Source organism: Petaurus breviceps, unplaced genomic scaffold (assembly GCF_028583685.1).
Source record: "Petaurus breviceps papuanus isolate PSGF00001 unplaced genomic scaffold, PetGlider_PUasm1.0 520, whole genome shotgun sequence".
Taxonomy (NCBI): domain Eukaryota; kingdom Metazoa; phylum Chordata; class Mammalia; order Diprotodontia; family Petauridae; genus Petaurus; species Petaurus breviceps.
The window spans coordinates 665915-682952 of record NW_027186354.1 but is presented as its reverse complement, the minus strand read 5'-3'; the positions used below and the strand labels follow the sequence as shown (position 1 = coordinate 682952).

Here is a 17038-nt window from a genome sequence, read left to right as displayed (position 1 = left end):
AACGTATAATAAGGCTGGAAAGGTGGGTTGGGACCAAGCTGTAAAGGGCTTTCTGAAAGCCAGGCTAGGCCTCTGCTACCCGCAACTGACCTCTGTGACCCACATTCTCTTCTGTGAGGATCTATGTCCATTGACTGTTGATGGCTTGATCTCAACTGCCCATCTGCCCACACCTCTGCCTATGGCTTGCTTTGGGGCCCTTTCCTCATTATCTGCCCTATTCCTGATTAAGTGACAGTTTCTAAGGAGTCCTTCTGGGAGTCTGACTCATCCCACCATTAGACAAAGCCGTAGTTCATTTAATGAACATTAAGTGCTTCAATATCATTAGGGCACCGGGGATACAAAAGACAATGAAACGGAACCTGTCTTCAAGGAGTTTGCACTCTAGGGGCTCCTCCCCACAGTGAGCTGTCCCAGCAGCTACATGCTCCTCCTTGACCCATGGAGTCCCTACTCAACTCCAGGCTGCATGTTTCTGTGGAGGCACAGGCACAAGGACAGCATCCATCTTGGCCTGGTCTTAGAGCCAGACCATCTTCACCAGCTTCATTCAGCCCTGGCTGTCTTGCTCTATGACATTTTTGCCGGGCATGAGCAGAGGTTGCCCTGGTTTTTCTAAGACATCTATTTTTTAACCAGTTTCAAAAATTCATTAAAAAAGCCCATTTTTACCCACTTTTTCCAGTTAAAGGAGACTCTGGTTTTTTGTCCTGCCTGCTTCCCCTGGCATTCAGCACAGTGCCTCGCACATAGCAGGCTCTTAATAAATCCTAGGTGACCTGACTTACCTTGGCCAAGATCCTTGACTCCTCCAATTCTGACCGTTTCCTAACCCTAGAGTTATTCAGTCTCCCACCCCCACTTCAGAGGAGAGACAAACAACTAATATCTGCCAACTTCCTTCTGCATTAGAGACCAGGTGCCCAGGGATATAGATTTTTAGAAGGAAGAAGGAACTGTCACAGGGAGATAATGAAGGTTCAGAGTGCCAGCTGTAGGACACAGGAGACAGGGGCTCACTTGGGCTTCCTCTGCTGCCCTGTGGCCTCAGGTTGTCTGGACCAGGATAAGGCTGGGGTGGGGCCCTGAAGCTGGGGCCAAGGCCTGTCTGAGGCAGGCTGGATAGGGCTGAGCTCATACCGATTGTGTACACGTTAAGTTCCTCCGGACCTTCAGTTGTGGTACCCTCCACGTTTAGCTTGATGATGTCTGTGTGCATCAGCTCATTCTGTGGGCAGAAAAGATGGTGGTGTCATTACCCATCCCGGGCTCCAACGGGTAGTGTTCCCACATGTTGTGATGGTGGTAGGGAGGAGGATCAGAGAAGGTGGACCTGGGGAGCCTTGCTGCTAAAGAAAGTAGGGAGAGCTTGGCTATTTTAATGAATTTAAATCTTAGAGCAGTGATTCTCAAACTTTTTATTTTTTAGCAAGGCAACTGGGGTTAAGTGACTTGTCCAGGGTCACACAGCTACTAAGTGGCAAGTGTCTGAGGTTGGATTTGAACTCAGGTCCACCTGACTCCAGGGCTGGTACTCTATCCACTGCACCACCTAGCTGCCCCTTCTCAAATGTTTTATTCCCAGGACTCCTTTACACTTTAAAAAATTATCGAAGACCTCTCCCATATGTGAATTATGTCTACTGATATTTACTGTAGTAGAAATTTAAAATGTCTTAGTGTTATATGAAAATAATTTTGACCTTGGAGACTCCATGTGAAAGGTTCTTGGGGACCCCTGGAATCCTGAGGACCCTCGAATATATTTTGAGAACCACTGGCTTTAAAAGGGGAGCCTCATGAACAAACTGGATTTTTATGTGGGATCAAGGCTTGAATGGTGGAAGCCTGGAGTCTAGAACATATATGGTAGAGTCGAGAACACCGGGCAGCCAGAGCAAAGAAGAGCTCCCTCTTCCCCCTCCATTCTTTTCTTTCTGACTCTCCCCTTTCTATAACTCCAGGGCTATTCCTAGGCTTCTACATCAATGGGCCACCAGCAGTGAGGCAAGGACTCCATTTGAGGTGTGAAACCACTTCTCAAACCCCAAAGTGGTCAGCTGGTTTAACTGGGAAACTTTACTAGGAAATTAATATTAACTTGAAGACCAGAGCAGACAGAGGCATAGGTCAGAGTAATGTTCTGAACTGACATTCAACTTCTGCCTTCATCTGAGGCAGGCCGTTCCAACTCCCTGGCAGCATCCTCAGCTGCCTAAGAAGTTGGTCCTGGTACCATCTATCAGGGTGACCCCTTCTGCCCCCAGGCTGTACCTCTGTTCTTCAGTATCTCTCAATTTGAGGGAGGAAGTTCCCCTGGGACCCAGGTTTCAGGCTGATTCTCTTGCAGGCCTCTTTTCCCCTCCTGAAGGTCTCCATAATGCTGGCCCAACCTGTTTTTGCCTGTCCTTTTCCATGGTCTGGTATGTGCTTACCAGCTGGTTGCAAAGGCCTGTTTTACCCTTTGATGGAGTTTTGCTTATTTATCTATTATTCAGAGATGACTAACACACCCTGAGCTCAGTGCCTGAGTAAAAATCATAATGACTGACTCCCATTTCTCACCTTAAGGTTTACCAAGCACTTGACATAATGTCATTTAAGACACAGTTATGTCTCATTACCCTATGAGGCAGGTACTACAGGCCTTCCTTTTCCAGGGACAGAAACAGACTTGGAGAGGTTACATAATTGTAAAAAAAGTCTAATATCAGAGGAGAGATTCAAACCTGGGTCTTCCTTACCCCAGAGAAGTGACCATCTTGAATCCAATGTCCTTGTTTTACAATACTCTTTAGCAATACCTTAAACATTCATTAAAAGTAATTGACTTTAATTCCCAGCAAGGGAAGAATCTCTCACCTACTAAAAATGTGACCTTGAACAAGGAAGCTCTTTGGGTCTTAGTTCATCTATAAAATGAGAAGGTTGATTTGGATTTGAGATTCTTAAGCTGGGAAAAGATTTCAGGGGGTCTGAAAATGAATGGGGAAAAAAATCCATCTTGATTTTAACTAAACTTAATTGAAATTTAGAATTTCCTTCAATGTTTTCAAACTACTCTTCTGAGCAAGGAGGGATCCATAGCCTTCATCAGACTTCCAAAGAGGTCCAGGGCACAAAAAAGGTTAACAACCTTGGTAATTTCAAAGGCCTCCTTCAACTTCAGATTGAGCAGAAATGTGCCTCCTTCTCCTTAGCTCTGACACTATCTTGTTCTTGAATTATTCTGTGTGTCTTATCTCCCCAACTAGACAATGACATTCCTCCCTCCCACCCCACCCCCAAGCCCTCTACCTCCAGGAGTCTACCTTCAGTTACATCAGATGACCCAGATGACAGGGTCATAGACCCTGGAGGGGTGCTTGTGGGGACTGGTTCATGGGGACAGGGCCTGACTCGATGAAATAGTTTCCGGCCCAGAATTTGAAACCAGGGCTGAGGGCTGGGCATGAGGCACAGCCCTGATACTTAGAAACGGCTGGCTAGAGTGAGGGTACATCTCGGCATCATGTCCCAAGACTGGGTATTTCTAATCAAACCCCACACATCCTTCAGGGTCTTGCTTATTCTCCATCTCGAGCCAGCCTTTTCTGACTACTCCAGGCCCCAAGGACTTCTTTGCTTCCTGAACACACACTGTCTGGGTTCTAAGCATACATTTAGGCATTGAATTCCATCACAGAATCACAGCATCTCAGATGGAAGGGACCTTGGAGGCCATTCACTTAGACCTGTGCCTTAGGAAGAATTTCTTTTGCTACACATTGGAAAAAGTGGTCATCCAGGCTCCAGTGAGAGGGAACGAGTTGCCCAATGAGTCAGCTCATGGTATTTTTGGACAGCTGTAGTGGTTAGGAAGTTCCTCCTTATGTGGATCTGCTTTCCTCTCTCCTTAGCTCTGACCCTATCTGTTCTTGGATTATTCTGAGTGAGTCTTATCTCCTCAGCCAGACAGTGACACTGCTTCCCTTCCCCCACCAGCTGTATCTGTCCCTTCTGTTTCTGCCCTAGCCTCACCCCAGCCTGGGGCAGGACCACAGCAGGGCTCAGAGGATGCTGGTTGCCCTGAAGTGAGCTGACTCTTGGGGACACCCAGACTCTTCAGCTAAGGGTCAGCCCTCTGATGCTTACCTGTCTTTGCAGTTTTATCCTCTGCACCAGGAAGGGTCCTGGATTTCTCTTGTTCTAATTCTTCAAAACTCAGTTCAAATGCTCCCTCCTCCATGAACACTCTGTCTCTCTGTGTCTCTGTCTCTTTCTTTCTCTGTCTGTTTCTCACTCCCACAGTTTAAAACAACCTTTCCTTCATCAGACCTTGAATAGCAGTTTGTGCTATTAAATGTACTTATTATGTCCTATTTTATATGGTTTGTTGTGTGTGTGTGTGTGTGTACATCCTATCTTTTCATTAGGTTGTGAAGGTGATGGTGGGGGCCAGATCCAAATGGATCTCCTCTGTACACAGTAGGGGCTTAAATGGTAGTTGCTGAATTTCATTGCTTTGAATTATTTCTAGGAGAGAAAGATCCCTCATTAGTGGGGATTGGGTCAGCTGAGTCATTAACCCCTTGGCTCCCAGTCCTTGGGAGGGCAGTCAGGACTGCTGGATGCCTAAACACTAGGGGCAGATATGCTACTTGACCAACATTTCTACTGCTCTTGGCAGGGCTAGCCCTTGGCCAGCTTGACCTCCATCCTTCCCTGCCACTCTCTCTCTGTTACTCCCCACCTGGTTCTGTGCACCAGGGACTCAGTGCCTTCATGTTGATCTCAGTACCCATGATCATAAGCCTCTCTCATCCTTGTAAAACCTGGAGGGAAAGGAAAAGGAAGGGCAGGATGCAGGGAGAGGAGGAAAGAGGGCAGAGGAGTGTTTCTTTCTTTCTGTTCTCTTCCAAGGAGTGCCAGGTTCCCAGGGGACAGTGAATTTCATAGGATCACCTTAAGGATGGCAAGTCCAACTCCCTTATTTGATGGATGAGGAAACTGAGAGGTTATGTTATTTGCTCAAAATCACCCAGCTAACAAGCACCCGAGGGGATTTGAACCCTGAGCCCCTCGGTTCCAAGCCCAGGGCCCCATCCACTATGCCATTGTGCTATTTCTGCCTCCATTAAGGTTGGAGGTGAACAAAGGCATGAAGCTGAAGACAGGAGGTTGGGCTGGGGGGGGGGGGGGGATAACTACCTTCACCAGAGTCCAGGACACGATCCTCCCATCAGACGACACCGAGAAGAAGTTGAGGTTATTGTCCATGTCGTCCTTCTGCCACCTGACCTGAAATAATACCAATTGATGTGACAGTGGGGTCTTGGATGGGTTTGTGAGCCGGGACCCCCAAGCTCTTACCATGTAACTTATCTCCTGTGACTAGAAGGGTTTGTACTTGGAGCAAGTACCACAAACCACAACCAAGGCAAGTAAAGGGCATCCACTTGAGGATCCCTTGACCATCCTTCAGTAAATAAGAGTTCTGGGCCCAGGAGGACCTGAGTTCAAATCCAGCCTCAGACACTTACTAACTGAATGACCCTGGACAAGTCACTTAATCGTGTTTGCCTCCGTTTCCTCATCTATAAAATAAGCTGGAGAAGTAAATGGCAAACCACTTGGGTATCTTTGCCAGGAAAACCCCACTGCGGTCACAAAGAGTCCAAGTGAAATGACGGAACAACAAAGCCGGCTTGTAAAGTCTGATGTAGTCCCTGCTTCTGGGCTGCTGTTTCTAAACTGCTTCTCATACTGTAGAGCCTTTTGTGTTCAATTCAATTCAACAAGCATTTAATAAGAGCATACCATGTGTCAGGTGCTATGAGAGACCATGGGGACATGACAACAAAAACTAAACCTTCTAATAAGAAAAGGAAAGAAAGGCTGGCTGGGAGGCAGAGATGGTGGAAGCCCGAAGGCACCAGAGGGCAGTCTCCTGTTCTGACTAATCATTCTCGGCAGATGTGTGCTGGGCCTTGTGGTTTTGATGACGACAAAGAATGAGAGGCTTGGGGAAGAGCTTGGGGAAGAGTTATGTCTCACCTACAGCCTGAGAGCCTTCCTTCCCCAGGGCCTTGAAGCCTTCCAATACAATGCCCTTTCTCCACTTTCCTGGGCTCCTAACCCTCTACGCTCCCACTTTCCCATCCTCAAAGACTCCCAGACTGCCTGTATATAGGAGGCACCTTCCAGAAATGGGATTCTGGGCACTGGTTTCCATCACAATGTGGGTGAGGACAGAAAGGCAATGAAGCATATTCATGGAAGGCATGTGGAGTGGAGGACCCTGGTAGGGAGACCCCATGGTCTAATGGAGTCTAATGGAGATGGGAACAGTAGAAGCCTGAGTATTAGTTACTGGTAGAAGTAAGGTGTTTTTTAGACAAAGTTTTCCTGGCCTGAAGAAGTAAACAGAGAAGGGAAGGGAACAATTATTTGTTACCTGTACTAAGTACTTTACAAATATTATTGCATTTGGTCCTCACAACATTTATAAATATTTCTGCATTTGATCCTGCAAGGCAGGTGCTATAATCCATCCCTATTTTAAAGTTGGGAACATTGAGGCACTTAGTTTAGTGACTTGCTCAGGGCGAAAAGCAAGTAAGTGTCTGAGGAAGGATTTGAACTCAGGTTTTCCTGAATCTAGGCCCAGCCCTCTGACCTCTGTATGACCTTGCCACCTCTCAGGTATAGCTCCTCCTCATGTGGTTTTCCTCAGCTATAGTATGTCTTGATCAAGCTGAATTATCCCAAAGAACTACAGACACTTAAGAGTTGAAAGCTTCTTAGAATCATCTTATTTAACTTCCCACATCACGTAAGAATTCCTTTTATAATATTTGTGACAGGTGGTCATCCTGTCTCTTCTTAAACATCTCTAGGAACAGGTAGCTTACTACCTCAAGAGACTGTTGGTTTCATTGTCGGACAATCCTAACTGTTAGAAAGTCCTTTATCCTTATCGGTCCCCATTCTGCATTTGGAACCACATAGAATGCCCAGTTCCTTTTTCTGTATGACAGTCCTTCAGGCATCTGAGGACCCTCAATCTGGTGTAGCCCATCTGCTGAAATGGTTTACCAGCATGTGGCCACTGGACATGCTAACAGCTTCCTGGAGCCCCAAGTGAGCATTGGCTGAGGGTGGACACCAAAGGTCAATGAGCAGCCCTGAAAAGAGCTCTGCAAGCCCTTATACCAGAGGTGCTAGACCTCCCTGAACACCCCTTATATCTCAGTATATTAATATTATCATAATGTAATATCCTTTGAACAACTCTGTTTCACTTAAATCCAATTCATGCACCAGTCAAGACATCACTGGTCCCCTTCAAGAACAAAGGATGAATAACATTTGAGGACAGACAGCACGATTCACAAATCTCTTGAAAAAGCATAGTTATCACGGTATCTAAGAGAAGAGGAAGGGAACGCCAAAGGTCTCCCTCCCTGAAGAGTGCCCTTTGCCATATCCTCAGCAGGGGGCATATGGTTTTCATTTCAATACCCCCAGTGGTGGAGCACTGACTACCTCTCCACTTGAAAAGGGTTTTACCGATGACTTCTGTTTTAAAGTCACGATAATCTTTGCATATCCCACTCACTTATAGGTCCCAGTGAACCTTCCCTCATAATAAAGAAAAACAATTCAGCAAAACCAATCTGCAAAGTGAGTGAATGCCAGTGATTACAATCTCCCATCTCTCCAAGGAAAGGAAGGCTCTCTTTTATCTTTCCCTTGGAGTCAGACTGGTTGTTGTGTTCATATGACATTCATATTTGTTTTATTATTAAATTAGGTTATATTACTCATTGGGGGTATTATTTTTCTGGTTCTGCTTACTCTGCATCAGTTCAGATATGTCTTCCCCTATGAGGTTGTAGAATCACTGGTCTAGAGAAACAAGCTCTTAAAAGTAAGGCCAACTACCTTATTTTTCGGATGAGGAAACTGAGGCTCAGAGAGGTTAAGTGACTTGTCCAATGTGAAAAAGACAGTAAATAATAGAACTTGAACTTGAACTCAGGTCCTGTGGTTCCAGATTTAGCAGTCTTTCTACTGCATTATGAGGTGCAATATTTCATTATATTCAAGTACCACAATTTGTCCAAGCTATTCCTCCCACTTTCTTTCTAGTCCCCTCATTACCATAAAATTTGCTGCTAGGAAAATTTTGATATCGATCTGTCTGGTATGTCGGTATACATATGGTAAGTGTATATTATATACACATGTGCACACATGCACACACATGTCTGCAACACAATATATAAACATGTGTATATGTGCATATATACATGTGTATACACATACATGCACACATGTATGTGTGTATATATGTGTATCTATCTATATCTTTCTTTCTGTGTTTGACTTCCTCTGACTATATACCTAACAGTGCTCCTCTCTGGGTCAGTATGGACGTTTCAGTAACTTTTTTGTTAAGCAAATTGCTTTCCAAAATGATTAAATCAATGCACGCCTTTGCGTACAGTGTATTGGTGTGACTGTTTCCATCCTTTGTCATCTTTGTCAATATTCTGGATGTGAGGTAAAGCCTCTGAGTTGTTTTCTCTGTGCATTTATCATGAATGATTTGGAGCTGTCTTTCCCATGGTTGTTAATTGTTTTCAGTTTTGAGAAATGAATGACTATCCTATGACTACTTATCTCTTAGTGATTTTCTTTTGGTTTTATAGATCTGTGTTCATTCCCTATATATCTTGGCTACCCGACTTTTATTAGGGTTTATAAATGATAACAAAGTCTTCCCCTCCCTTAGCGTACTTGCTGTTTAGTCATTTTTTTAGTCATGTCTGACTCTTCATGACCCCTTTTGGGGTTTACTTGGCAAAGATACCAGAATGATTTGCCACTTCCTTCTCTCTTAATATACAGATTCCTTCTAACCCTAACTCTGATAATTTTGTTCATATAAAAGTTTCTAAATTTTATGTAATCAAAATTTTCTTTAGCTTTTGGGATCCCTTTTAACCCTTATTTAAGAAACCTCACATTACCTGGGTTGTGAGGCTTCCTTCCTTCCATTTTCCTCTATTTTTAAAGAAATTATGCAACTGGGATGGCTAGGTGGCACAGTGAATAGAGCACCAGCCCTGGAGTCAGGAAGACCTGAGTTCAAATACAGCCTCAGAAACCCGACACACTTACTAGCCATGTGACTTTGGGCAAGTCACTTAACCCCAATTGTTCTCCAAAAAGAAAAAAAAAATTATGTAACCTCATATTTAAATTAAGGATCCATTTGGAACTTCTTGTAGTGTGTGATGTAAGATCCTGGTCTAATTGTTTTTTTTTTGACCAAACTGCTTCCAATTTTTCTAGCAGTTCCTTGTCCCACCTTTGGATATTTGTAATTTGTAATTTTATGGGTTTTTTTTCTTATATCAAGCCTGAAAGCCTAAATTTCATCTCTTTTCAGCTTTCATTTATTGCATGTAAACTACTCTCTGGCCCAACAAGAGTAAGTCTCCTCTTCCAAACACTCGAAGGTTAGCTCTTCAAATATTTGTAAACAACTAGCTTCTCTTAAAAATCCTCCCTTTGTGCAACTTTTCCTTAAATGGCCTGAAATCAAGGTTTTCCTCTAACCAGTTGCTCTCCTCTGGATGATCGCCAGCTTATTTCTTAAAATGTGGCTACTAGAACTGACCAGGGTGTTCCAGATGTAGTCTAACCAGGGGAAGGTGTAGTAGGATTATCCTCTCCCTAATAACTCTCTTAATGCAACCTAAGGTTGCATCAACTTTCTCTGCTCCCCTCACATTGTTAACTTCTATTGATTGAAGCTACAATCCACTAAGATCCCCAGATCTTTTTCACATGAATTGCCCCCACCCTCGTTGCACTTTTCCCATTATAGATTTGTGAAGTGAATTTTTTAGACCCATGTGTAAGATGTTTTATTTGTCCCCACCAATTTTCTTATTAGATTTGGCCCCAATATTCTAGAGTACCTGTCAAGATCTCTGAGTCCTAACTCTGCCCTTCAGTGTGTTAGATGTCCCAGATTTGTGCCAGTCATTGCAAAAATGTTAGTAAACCCAAGGATGAGCACAGACTCCCAGGATTCTCCACAGAAGACCTCCTAAGTTGACATTGAACCATTAAGAGGAAAGGGAACAAGCATTTGTTAAGTGTTTTTGTTTTGTTTTTACTATATTCCAGGTACTGTGCTAAGCATTTTGCAAATATTCTCCCATTTGATCCTCACAACAATCCTTCCAGGGAGGTGCTTGTCCCCACTTTACAGCTGAGGAACTGAAGGGATAACTATTAAGCTACTTGCCCAGGGGCACATAGCTAGGAAGTGTCTAAAGCTGGATTTGAACTCAAGTCTTCCTGACTCTGGGCCTCACGCTCTAGCCACTGTGCCACACTAGCTGCCTCTATTAAGGAGTCTTCTTTAGGTCTAGCCATTCAACAAGATCTAAATCTACCTAATTGTACTGTCCTCCAGCTCAGCTATCTCCTGCTTTTCTACAGGAATGCCAGGACTTTGTCAAATGCTCCCTGGAATAAAGGGAAACTATACTGACAGCATTTCCCTTATTGATCAGTGTAGTAACTATGTAAGCACACACACACACACACAGAAATAAGACAAGTAGTATGGCACAATGGGATAGAGTGCTGGACTCTGCGATAGGAAGATGTAGGTTTAAACCCCGCCTCCAACACCTACTAGCTGTGTGTCCATAGACAAGTCACTTAACCTCTCTGAGCCTCAGTTTCCTCATCTGCAAAATGGGGATAATACCTGTAGTACTGCCCTCCCAGTGCTGTTGTGAATATCAAATGAGATGACACCAATAATGCACTTTGGGACCTCTATATAAAGGTTAGTCGCCAGGATAATGAAGACTTGTTCTTTTTTTTTTTTGTCTTATTTTTGGGGTTTTTTTTTGGAGGGGAGAAGGCAGGGCATTTGGGGTTAAGTGACTTGCCCAAGGTCCCACAGCTAGTAAGTGTTAAGTGTCTGAGGCCAGATTTAAACTCAGGTCCTCCTGACTCCAGGGATGGTGCTCTATTCACTGTGCCACCTTGTTGCCCCAAGACTTGTTCTTGATGAAGCTAGGCTGCATCCTTGGGACCAAGGATTCCTTAGATGTTCACAACCCATTCCCTTAATAATGCAATCTAGAATTCTGCCAGGAACTGGGGTCAAGCTCCCTGACCTTGAGTCTGCAGACTCCATTCTCCCCCTTTCTTGGAAAATTGGGACCATATTTTCCCGTCTCCGACCCTTTGGTGCCTTTTCTATTTGTCCAGCCTTTCAGGGATCACTGACAGTGTCTTAGCAATCACAGCTGCCAGTTTCTGAAACATGTCATTTATCTAGGCTTGGTGACTCGAGCTTCCTCCTGGGCAGCGAGCGCTTTTCTGCTCTTGCCCTATTTGTATTGCTAGTCACTCCCTATTAGTCACTCGTTATATCCTTTGCAGTTGCAAGGTCATTCTCCTTGGCAGAGAAAAAAAGTAAAATCAGAATTAAGAGGCTCTTTCTTCTTCTCTGCTTTTGATTGTTATCATCCCACCCTTCCTCAGCCATTCTTTGATCTTCCCCAAATCCAAACCATCCTTTTTGCTAGCCTTAGCTTTCCTAATCAGCCTCTCGTTCTGAGCTTATCACTACTGACACTGTTCCTGGAGGATCGTGACACACTTTTGCATTCATCTTCCATAGCCTGCCCTTATTTCCATCTTACTTGCTTAAAAAAAAAATCTAAGTTGATTGGTGAGTTCCCTGTGCATACACAGGAATGCTCTCCCATCTCTGCTCCAACTACTGACCTGCTTGACTTCAAGTCCAACTCAAATCCCACAGTCTACAGGAAGCCTTCCCAACGTCTCTTAATTCCAGTGGCTTTCCTAGTTTAGTTCCTGTGTATCATATATAATAGCATTCTTGTTGTTGTTCTGTCATTTCAGTCATGTCCAACTCTACGTGACCCCATTTGGGATTTTCTTGGCAAAGATACTGGAGTGGTTCACCATTTCCTTCTCCAGCTCATTTGACAGATGAGGAAACTGAAGCAAACAGGGGTAAGTGACTTGCCCAGGGTCACACAGCTAGTAAGTATCTGAGGTCATCTTTGAACCCAGGAAGATGAATCTTCCTCACTCCAGGTTTGGCTCTATTTACAGTGCCACCTAGCTGCCCCTAAGCATATAGCATGAAACATATAGCATATAGCACATAGCTTGTTTTGTATTTATCTGTTTGTATGTTGTCTCTCTGGTTAGATTGTAAGCTCCTTGAAGGCAGGGACTGTCTTTTGCCTCTTTTTGTATTCCCAGAACTTAGCACAATGCCTAGCACATAGTAAGCACTTAATCAATAATGATTTCTCCTTCTCTTCATGCCTCTGTACTCATTTCCCCTTCTTTTTACACCTTAACTCCTGAAATTATTTGTTTCCTTTGAGGCCCGACTCGAATACCACCAATTTCAGGCCTTTTCTGGTTCCCTAAGCTGCTAGTGCTTCCACTTCTTCCTTATATTTGAATTACACATGTCTGGTATATACCTCTATATGTGCATGCTATTTCCCCTAATTTGAATTTAAGCTCCTCGAGGGAAGATACTGTTTTGCTATTCTTTTTGTATCCCTAGTACTTAGTGCTATGGCTGGAACATAGTAGGTGCTTACTAAATTCTTGCTGATTGATCAACTGATTAATCGACTTCCTCTTTGCCTCCTCATCAGACTTGTTTCTCTTTGGGTTTTCAGAATTTCATTCTTGAGAGATCCTGATCCCTCCCTTCTGGACTGATATCCCCTCCAGAATTTTTAATCCATGGCATTCTACCGACCCTTCCACTGAACCCTGAGATATGCTTTCCCTAGATCTAGGTCATGTCAGACTTGGCTCAGCTTTCTCCTTCTTCAATCACACATTCTAAGATGGGGTGGTCGCTTCTGCTCAGAGCTCCCATCATTTCCATTCCACCAGCTGGTTTCTTCTCATTGGTGGAAATCGAATCTGGAACACAATTTGGCTTTGTTGTTGTTTTTTTTTGAAGGTTGAAATGATCATTTAGGCAAGTCAAGGAATCGTCAGTTCTTGGAAGGGAGAAAGCAGCCCAGATAATCTGGATCCCTGAAGTGCCTCCCCGCAAGGATGCAGTGTTATATTGTGATGCAGGGTTTCTGACCTCTCTCGCAACTTCGTCACCCATTTCATTTTTCTGTCCCAGTGGTCTGTCTATACCCATACAGTACTGATTCCATCTCAGCCTTGATTGGTCTATACCCCAGCTTTCCACCGTGCTCCATCTTGCGTACCCCTCTTCCTATATTTCTTTACATTCTTAATATTCAATATTACTCCACTCTCCATTCCCTATTTACCTATTGTGTTCCTTTGAAGTTTTATCCTTCTAGAGGAAGTACTGGGTTCAAATCCCACTTCAGACACTTAATAGCTGTGTGACCCTGGACATATCATTCAACCCTTTTGTGCTTCAGTTTCCTCATCTACAAAATGGGGATAAAAATAATACCCACCTCCCAGGATTCGAGTAGGACTCAAATGAGATAACATTTGCAAAGCACTTTGCAAGCCTTAAAACACTATATAAATGCTAGCTGGGCAGCTAGGTGGTACAGTGGGTTGAGTGCTGGGCCTGAAGTTCAAATTCTGCCTCAGACACTAACTAGCTAGGTGGCCCTGGACAAGTCACTTCACACTGTTTGCCTCAGTTTCCTCATCTATAAAATGAACTGGAGAAGGAAATGGCAAACCACTCCATTATCTTTGCCAAGAAAACCCCAAATGGGGTCGTGAAGAGTCAGACACGAATGAAAACAACTGAACAGAAACATGACAAAATGGCAGCTCTTCTTGAATTTGTCTCCTTGTGAACATCTGGTTCTTTCTCCTGCCATTCTTCCTCCACTGTAGATATTCTCTGTGGTCTTGGGCTTGCAGCATAGACATAGGCAGCGTTCTCCAGGCTCAGCTCCCCTAGTCATCACAAACATCCTTCAATGGACATGGTTTCTGGGCCTTTCATCTTTTAACGAGCCTCTCCTGGAAGAACTCCAGTTTGTTCGTGTTCTAAGAACTGAACCCAGTGTTCCAAACATGGTCTGACCAGGGCAGAGGACAAAAGGCAGAGTCTGGGACACCAGATTTTTGGGTCGTTTTGGCCTAGGATCGCACTTTTTTTTTGGCTGCCACATTAGAGTTGGCTCATACCGAAGAATGTGTTCAGCTGAAATCACTCTGATGATCGTCCTTGTAAAGGTGATGGCAGTGAAGCTGTAATGCCTCAGTAACACCTACAAGCCTGCTTTGGTTGGCTTTGGACCTTGGGTATGGATGCCTCTCTCTAACCCTGGCAATAAGGTGAGGGAAGGTTAGCTCAATGGCTAAACAGGGCCAGACATGTCTCGGGTGAATGGCCCCATCGCTGCCAGAGCTTCTTTAAACGTCCTGCTTCAGCTGACTGAGGGTATGGATTGAGGTGAAGCAGGGTAGTGTAGAGGCCTAGGCTGTGGGGTCTTACTCCCCCCTTAAGTCCCTGCTCTAGGGGGCACTGAACCACACTTCCTAGGACACTGATGCTAGCCTTCGTTGCCCTATTCAACCTGGCCCAGTTGGGAGAAGCATCTTCATAATTTATATAAATCCTCCAAATCAGTATAGTACTTGACACATTCCAGAATCTTCTCCTAACCATTATCTCCCTTCTCAACCCAGTTTTTTGTTTCTTTTCTTATTTTATTGACAAAATACCCAGCACAGGGAAATTATCCCAGCTGACTAGGAATTATGATTCTTCCCCTTAGTCCTCTCCTATTTTAACTTTCTTCCTCTCTTCTCCTTTCTTCTCCTATCCCATTAGCTTTTACTTTCTTTCCTCTCACACAGTTTTCCTGCCCTTATTTTTCTCTTCCCTTCTCTTATTCCCCTTCCCTCTTTCTCTCCTTCCTCATTCTCTCTTTCTCCATTTATTCTCTCCCTCTTCCCTTCTGTTTCTCCCTCCTTCTCCCCCTCTCCTCTCTGCTGGCTTCTTCCTTGGTCTGCCCTGTTTCACTTCTGTCACCCTTCCCTTTCATCTTGTGTCACTTCTGGGGTGTGACTGGATATTTTGGGCCTGAGTTCACGGAAACAGACTAATGGGGAATTAGACAAACCACATTTGAAGGTGACAAAATGAATCTTCTGTCCAACCTGCCCTCCCTCCTCTCTACCAAGTCATTTCTTGGGTCCCCCACACTCTCAACAACTCAAAAACTGTTTAAGAATCCATGCAATCTTCCCAAGTCCCTGAACCCACAGGCAGCCAGCCTCCTTCCCCTCCTCTTTGTTTCATCCCCTCAGAGGGTATGTTTGGGCTGAGGTCCACTTGTTTTCAGAAGACAGAACTATTGGTCTAAGTACAGGGTGAGCTGGCTGACAGGCCAGATGGACTGTCTAAATACATGTAGAAAACCAGAGAAAGCTAAGTATCTTTTTACCCATCATTTAGCTTCTCATTGAAAATGCAAAGAGCTACTTCTTTATCATACCTTAAGGAGACCACTTCTCTTGGTCCTTAGAAAAATTAGATCTGAAGACTGGCTGGAATATCTCTTTAAGGGGACTAAAGTAAGGTCATAGACCACCCTTTCCTTGATAAAAAATGCTCCTTCCCCCTCCAGGTACCTTGAAGGGATGGGGTTCGCATTACACTGACCCGAGGACACAAAGTGTGGGCCACTGTTTCTCTAGCAAGACTAGGTCTAGGCTCTCTCCTGGGTAACTCTGGGAAATTTCCCAATCTGCCAAGTGGGGATAACAATACTTGTCCTGCTTTCATCACAGGGTTGTTGTGAGGATCAGATCAGATAATGGTTGGGAGTGGATTCTGGAATGTGTCAAGTACTATCTAGATTTGGAGGATATATATAAATCATGAAGGTGCTTCCTCTAAATGATCAGAATTTGGACATACAAGGAACGTTCCATGCTGTCTCTGGCAGTGGGGATGGGCTGCCCCAACCAGAACTCTCTTGCCCAATCCCCCTTGCAGTTTGAAGACAGGGAGGGTACAGTTATCTGCTCTAGGGGTTCCTTAGACAAACAGGGGTCCCTGAGGGGTAGACCAAGAAAGAAGGGCTAATGTATATAATTAAAGCTGTTAGTGAAAAGGGGATTGTTGAAGGTGCCAATGAGACAGCTCAAATTCATGCAAAAGGAACAGGGCAACCCAGGGTGTTTTTCACATCTTTTGGAAGAGTCTTGATCCTAAGAACTTCCAGAAAAGCAATGTGAAAGTCATGTTTAAGAAGGAAGGATAGATTAGGTAGGGGAGGGAGAAGGTTTGGAGAGACTCAGAAGAAGAGGTGAGAAAAGGGAAAGGAAAGTTGAAAGAAGAGGAGGGGAAGAGAAATGAAAGGAAGGAGAGAAAACAGAGCTTGAAGAGGGATCAGAGGGATAAGCCAAAAGGGTATAAAAATAATGGAACAGTAGAATTGCCCTGTCTTTATTCCTGAATGTGGTACCCTACCACGTGTTAACATGCAACTACATCAGCCTAGGAGACAGCCCCAGAGAGGCGGCATGGTGGAGTGGATGGGGCATGGATCAGGAAGATTTGGGTTCAAATCCTGCTTCTTGATGTTTACTAGCTGACCATGGGTAAGTCATTTAACTTTGTTTTAGTTTCTTCATCTGTATAATGGAGAGGTTGGACCTGATGGACTTCTAGGTCCCTTCCAGCTCTGAACCTATGATTCTATGACTGAATGATCTATAAGATCCCTTTCAATTGAAAATCCCATGACCTTGTAACACAATGACAACAACAATAATGATGAAGACAACACAACAGAATAGACTATTTCTGGGTCAGCAGTCAGATAAAGAAGGGAAGAGGGGAAGATATTCTTGAAAGAGAAGCATTTTCTATTTGGATTGACACATTTCAAGACAGCTTTGACCCTAGTGTGTTTGCTCAGTAACACCGAGAATTGGGAAGTGTACCTTCAGGGAGTATAAAGTTAAGACCTGGGGTGAAAAAACC

The 17038-nt window shown here is 44.2% G+C and overlaps 1 protein-coding gene across 1 annotated transcript in view; it reads right to left on the bottom strand.

The window, feature by feature from the left end:
* DNAI1 (dynein axonemal intermediate chain 1) overlaps positions 1–17038 on the bottom strand; it is a 265252-nt gene that overhangs the window by 40736 nt on the left and 207478 nt on the right. The window contains exons 14-15 of the mRNA XM_069101915.1: positions 5194–5283; positions 1144–1231 (exon numbers count right to left, since the gene is read on the bottom strand). Coding sequence (XP_068958016.1) covers positions 1144–1231; positions 5194–5283 — 178 coding nt within the window. The remainder of the gene's footprint in view (positions 1–1143; positions 1232–5193; positions 5284–17038) is intronic.